Source organism: Scyliorhinus torazame, chromosome 5 (genome assembly GCF_047496885.1).
Source record: "Scyliorhinus torazame isolate Kashiwa2021f chromosome 5, sScyTor2.1, whole genome shotgun sequence".
Lineage (NCBI taxonomy): Eukaryota > Metazoa > Chordata > Chondrichthyes > Carcharhiniformes > Scyliorhinidae > Scyliorhinus > Scyliorhinus torazame.
In genome coordinates, this window is record NC_092711.1 from 61,900,229 (window position 1) to 61,907,096 (window position 6,868).

A 6,868-nucleotide genomic window follows, 5' to 3' on the forward strand; every position below is an offset into this window, starting at 1 on the left:
TACCTATCCTATACCCCGAAAAATTTACTGAGCCGTGCTCCAGTCATATGCTCCCTGTGCAAAACCTTAAATTGTATGAGGCTTAGTCTGGCACACGAGGACGACGAGTTTATCCTACGTAGGGCATCAGCCCACAGCCCTCCTCAATCTCCTCCCCCAGCTCTTCTTCCCATTTCCCTTTCAGCTCATCTACCATGATCTCCCCCTCGTCCCTCATTTCCCTGTATATGTCCGACACCTTACCATTCCCCACCCATGTCTCTGAGATCACTCTATCCTGCATCTCCTGCGTCGGGAGCTTCGGGAATTCCCAAATCTGTTGCCTCGCAAAAGCCCTCAGTTGCATATACCGAAATGCATTCCACTGGGGCAACCCATATTTTTCCGCCAGCGCTCCCAGACTCGCAAACGTCCCATCTACGAACAGATCTCGCAATTGTACTACCCCAGCTCTTTGCCATGCTCCAAATCCCCCATCCATTCTCCCCGGAACAAACCTATGGTTATTTCTTACCGGGGACTGCACCGAGGCTCCCGTCCTTCCTCTATGCCGTCTCCACTGCCTCCAAATTCTTAATGTTGCCACCACCACCGGGCTTGTGGCGTATTTCTTCGGTGAGAACAGCAACGGTGCCGTCACCATTGCTTGTAAGCTGGTCCCCTTGCAGGACGCCCTCTCCAATCTCTTCAACGCCGCTCCTTCCCCTTCTCTCATCCACTTACACACCATTAAAATATTGGCGGCCCAGTAATAATCGTTTAGGCTCGGTAGTGCCAGCCACACCCCCCCCCCACCCCCCCCCACCCCTGTCCCTACTACGCTGCAAGTATCCCCTCCTCACTCTCGGGGTCTTCCCTGCCCACACAAAACTCATATTACTTTTCTCGATTCTCTTAAAAAAAGCCTTTGTGACCATTACCGGGAGGCACTGAAACACAAAGAGGAATCTCGGGAGGACCACCATTTTGACCGCCTGCACCCTACCTGCCAGTGACAGGGACACCATGCCCCCTCTCTTGAAGTCCTCCTCCATCTGTTCCACCAGCCGCGTTAAATTAAGCCTGTGTAATGTACCCCAATTCTTGCCTATCTGGATCCCCAAGTACCGGAAGTCTCATAAGAACATAAGAACATAAGAACTAGGAGCAGGAGTAGGCCACCTGGCCCCTCGAGCCTGCTCCGCCATTCAATGAGATCATGGCTGATCTTTTGTGGACTCAGCTCCACTTTCTGGCCCGAACACCATAACCCTTAATCCCTTTATTATTCAAAAAACTATCTATCTTTATCTTAAAAACATTTAATGAAGGAGCCTCTACTGCTTCACTGGGCAAGGAATTCCATAGATTCACAACCCTTTGGGTGAAGAAGTTCCTCCTAAACTCAGTCCTAAATCTACTTCCCCTTATTTTGAGGCTATGCCCCCTAGTTCTGCTTTCACCCACCAGTGGAAACAACCTGCCCGCATCTATCTTATCTAGTCCCTTCATAATCTTATATGTTTCAACAAGATCCCCCCTCATCCTTCTAAATTCCAACGAGTACAGTCCCTGTCTACTCAACCTCTCCTCGTAATCCAACCCCTTCAGCTCTGGGATTAACCTAGTGAATCTCCTCTGCACACCCTCCAGTGACAGTACGTCCTTTCTCAAGTAAGGAGACCAAAACTGCACACAATACTCCACGTGTGGCCTCACTAACACCTTATACAATTGCAGCAGAACCTCCCTAGTCTTAAACTCCATCCCTCTAGCAATGAAGGACAAAATTCCATTTGCCTTCTTAATCACCTGTTGCACCTGTAAACCAACTTTCTGCGACTCATGCACTCGCACACCCAGGTCTCTCTGCACAGCAGCATGTTTTAATATTTTATCATTTAAATAATAATTCGTTTTGCCGTTATTTTTACCAAAATGGAAAACCTCACATTTGTCAACATTGTATTCCATCTGCCAGACCCTAGCCCATTCACTTAGCCTGTCCAAATCCCTCTGCAGACTTCCAGTATCCTCTGCACTTTTTGCTTTACCACTTATCTTAGTGTCGTCTGCAAACTTGGAAACATTGCCCTTGATCCCCAACTCCAAATCATCTATGTAAATTGTGAACAGTTGTGGGCCCAACACTGATCCCTGAGGGACACCACTAGCTACTGATTGCCAACCAGAGAAACACCCATTAATCCCCACTCTTTGCTTTCTATTAATTAACCAATCCTCTATCCATGCTACTACTTTCCCCTTAATGCCATGCATCTTTATCTCATGCAACAACCTTTTGTGTGGAACCTTGTCAAGGGCTTTCTGGAAATCCAGATAAACCACATCCATTGGCTCCCCGTTATCTACCGCACTGTTAATGTCCTCAAAAAATTCCACTAAATTAGTTATGCACGACCTGCCCTTTATGAACCCATGCTGCCTCTGTCCAATGGGACAATTTCCATCCAGATGCCTCGCTATTTCTTCCTTGATGATAGATTCCAGCATCTTCCCTACTACCGAAGTTAAGCTCACTGGCCTATAATTGCCCACTTTCTGCCTACCTCCTTTTTTAAACAGTGGTGTCACGTTTGCTAATTTCCAATCCGCCGGGACCACCCCAGAGTCTAGTGAATTTTGGTAAATTATCACTAGTGCATTTGCAATTTCCCTAGCCATCTCTTTTAGCACTCTGGGATGCATTCCATCAGGGCCAGGAGACTTGTCTACCTTTAGCCCCATTAGCTTGCCCATCACTGCCTCCTTGGTGATACCAATCGTCTCAAGGTCCTCACCTGTCATAGCCTCATTTCCATCAGTCACTGGCATGTTATTTGTGTCTTCCACTGTGAAGACCGACCCAAAAAACCTGTTCAGTTCCTCAGCCATTTCCTCATCTCCCATTACTAAATCTTCCTTCTCATCCTCGAAAGGACCAATATTTACCTGAGCCACTCTTTTTTATTTTATGTATTTGTAGAAACTTTTACTATCTGTTTTTATATTCTGAGCAAGTTTACTCTCATAATCTATCTTACTCTTCTTTATAGCTTTTTTTTAGTAGCTTTCTGTTGCCCCCTAAAGATTTCCCAGTCTTCTAGTCTCCCACTGATCTTTGCTACTTTGTATGTTTTTTCCTTCAATTTGATACTCTCCCTTATTTCCTTAGATATCCTTAGCTGGGCACTGTGAAAAATCACTTGGAAGGTTCTCCACTGTTCCTCAACTGTTTCACCATAAAGTCTTTGCTCCCAGTCTACCTTAGCTAGTTCTTCTCTCATCCCATTGTAATCTCCTTTGTTTAAGCACAAAACACTAGTGCTTGATTTTACCTTCTCACCCTCCATCTGTATTTTAAATTCCACCATATTGTGATCGCTTCTTCCGAGAGGATCCCTAACTATGAGATCCTGAATCAATCCTGTCTCATTACACAGGACCAGATCTAGGACCGCTTGTTCCCTCGTAGGTTCCATTACATACTGTTCGAGGAAACTATCGCGGATACATTTTATAAACTCCTCCTCAAGGCTGCCTTGACCGACCTGGTTAAACCAATCAACATGTAGATTAAAATCCCCCATGATAACTGCTGTTATCTTGTTACCTTCCTCAACGGTAAATCCTCTATTTCCCTGCTCTGCTCCCCGGGTGCACCACAAACAACTCACTTTTCCCCATGTTCAATTTAAACCCCGAAAAATCCCCAAACTCCCCAAGTATCCACATTATCTCTGGCATCCCCTCCACCGGGTCCGCCACATACAACAACAAGTCATCCGCGTACATAGATACCCGGTGTTCTTCTCCTCCCCTAAGCACTCCCCGCCTCTTCCTGGAACCCCTCAGTGCTATGGCCAGGGGCTCAATTGCCAGTGCAAACAATAACGGAGACAGAGGACACCCCTGCCTCGTCCCTCTATAAAGCCGAAAATAATCAGACCCCGTCCGTTCGTCACCACGCTCGCCATCGGGGCCCTATACAGCAACTGTATCCATCTGATATACCCATCTCCAAAGCCAAATCTCCTCAGCACCTCCCACTGATAATCCCACTCCATTCTATCAAATGCTTTCTCGGCATCCATCGCCACCACTATCTCCGCCTCCCCCTCTGGTGGGGGCATCATCATTACCCCTAGCAACATCCGTATGTTCGTGTTTAGCTGTCTCCCCTTCACAAACCCAGTTTGGTCCTCATGAACCACCCCCGGGACACAGTCCTCTATCCTCGTCGCCATTACCTTGGCCAGAATCTTAGCATCCACATTTAAATGGGAAATGGGCCTATAGGACCCGCATTGCAGCTGGTCTTTTTCCTTCTTTAGGAGGAGCGATATCGTTAGTCGGGGGCAGCTGCCCCCTTTCCCTGGCCTCATTAAAGGTTCTCGTCAGTAGCGGGGCCAACAAGTCCATATACTTCTTATAAAATTCCACCGGGAATCCGTCTGGTCCCGGGGCCTTCCCCGCCTGAATGCTCCCAATCCCTTTCATTACCTCCTCCATCTCAATCTGTGCTCCCAGTCCCGTGTGCTGACTTCTTAATCATAACTTGAACTTGAACCACGTGGCGGTATCAGACAGATATCTGGCGAGTCGTGAGCAAAGGTGACGTAATCAGAGCTAATAAAATAAGGCTAAAAAGAGCAACAACTGTTGCACTCCGTTTAATTTTACCTTGTTGACTGTAGGGCACTGTTTAATTTGACCTCGTTTACTGGTGGACACGGTTAAATTCGATCTTCTTCACTGTCGAGCACTGTTTCATTTTACCATATTTATTGTTGCTCTCTGTTTAATTCTATCTCGTTTACCGGACGGCCCTGTTTAATTTTACCTTGTTTACCGTGGGTCACTGTTTAATTTTACCTTGTTTACTGTGGGTCACTGTTTAATTTGGCCTTGGTAAATGCAGGTCACTGTTTAATTTGACATTGTTTACAGGAGGGCTCTGTTTAATTTGTCCTTGATCACACTAAGGCTCATTTATATTTGACCTTGAGTACTGTTGGGCTCTGATTACTTTTACCGTGGTCGCAGTCCGGCACTGTATAATTTTACCTGGTTTACTGTTGCGCTCTGTTAAATTTTTCCTTGTTCACTGTAGGGCACTGTTTCATTGTACTGTATTTAATGTCGGGCTCTGTTTAATTTTACCTTGCACACTGTAGGGCACTGTTTCATTGTACTGTATTTAATGTCGGGCTCTGTTTAATGTTCCCTTGTTCACTGTCGGGCACTGTTTCATTGCACTGCATTTAATGTCGGGCACTGTTTAATTTTATCTTGTTTACTGTAGGTTCCTGTTTAATTTTACCTTGTTTACTGCAGGCCACTGTTTAATTTGACCTCGTTTACTCTAGGGCACCGTTTCATTTTACCATATTTAATGGTGGGCTGTTTAATTCCACTTTGTTTAAGTATAGGTCTCTGTTTAATTTAACCATGTTTACTGTAAGCCACTGGTTAATTTGACCTCCTTTCCTGCTGGACACGGTTAAATTCGACCTTGTTCACTGTAGGGCACTGTTTAATTTTACCACATTTATTGTAAGGCCCTGTTTAGTACCTCGTTTGCTGTAGGGCACTGTTTAATTTTACAATATTAATTGTAGAGCCCTCTTTAATTTGACCTTGTTTACAGTAGGGCACTATTTAATTTGTCCTTGGTCATAGTAGGGCTCATATTTAATTTGACCTTGATTACTGTAGGGTTCTGTTGTATTTTACCTTGGTCACAATCGGGCTCTCGATAATTTTCAACTTGTTTTCTGTTGCGCTCCGTTTAATATTACCTTGTTGACTATCGGGCATTGTTTCATTGTGCCGTCTTTCATGTCGGGCTCTGTTTAATTTTACCTTGTTCTCTGGAGGAGTCTGTTTAATTTTACCTAGTTCACTGAAGGGCACTGTTTCGTTGCACCGTATTTAATGACGGGCTCTGCGTAATTTTACCTTCTTTACTGCATTCCGCTGTTGAATTTGACCTCGTTTACTGGTGGACACCGTTAGATTCGACCTTGTTCATTGTGGGGCACTAATATCGTTTCATTTTACCATATTAATTGTTGCGCTCTGTTTAATTATATCTCGTTGACTGTAGGCCTCTGTTTAATGATACCTTGTTTACTGTAGGTTACTGTTTAATTTAACCTTGTTTACAGCAGGTCACTGTTTAATTTTACCTTGTTTACTGTAGGTCACTGTTTAATTTAACCTTGTTTACTGGAGGTCACTGTTTAATTTAACCTTGTTTACTGTAGGTCACTGTTTAATTTAATCTTGTTTACTGTTGGTCACTGTTTAATTTGAACGTGTTTACAGTAGGGCTCTGTTTAATTTGTCCTTGTTCATAGTCCGGCTCATATTTAATTTGACCTTGATTACTGTAGTGCTCTGTTTTATTTTACCTTGGTCACAATAGGGCTCTCTATAATTTAACCTTGTTTACTGTTGCACTCCGTTTAATTTTACCTTCTTCACTGTAGGGCACTGTTTCATTGTACCGTATTTAATGTCGGGCTCTGTTTAATTTTACATTGTTCACTGTAGGGCACTGTTTCATTGTACCGTATTTAATGTCGGTCTCTGTTTAATTTTACCTTGTTTAACTATAGGTTTCAGTTCAATTTTACCACGTTTACTGTCGGGCTCTGTTTAACTTTACTTTGTTCACTGTCGGGCTCTGTTTAATTTTACCTTGTTCACTGTTGGGCCTTGTTTAATGTGACCTTGTTTATAGTGGTCACTGTTGATTGGACCTGCTTTACACTCGGGGTTATTTTTATTTTCACCTTGATTACTTTAGGGGTCGGTTTTTTTTAAATCCTTGTCGCAATAGGACACTGTATAATTTTACCTTGTTTACTGTTGCACTCCGTTT

At 44.1% G+C, this 6,868-nt stretch overlaps 1 protein-coding gene across 1 annotated transcript in view; it reads left to right on the forward strand.

Annotated features, from left to right (window-relative positions):
• The window catches only part of LOC140422594 (protein-glutamine gamma-glutamyltransferase K-like), a 64,749-nt gene extending 58,103 nt beyond the window's left edge, over positions 1-6,646 (forward strand). The window contains 1 exon segment of the mRNA XM_072507603.1: positions 6,603-6,646. Coding sequence (XP_072363704.1) covers positions 6,603-6,646 — 44 coding nt within the window.
• Positions 6,647-6,868: the final 222 nt, after the last annotated feature.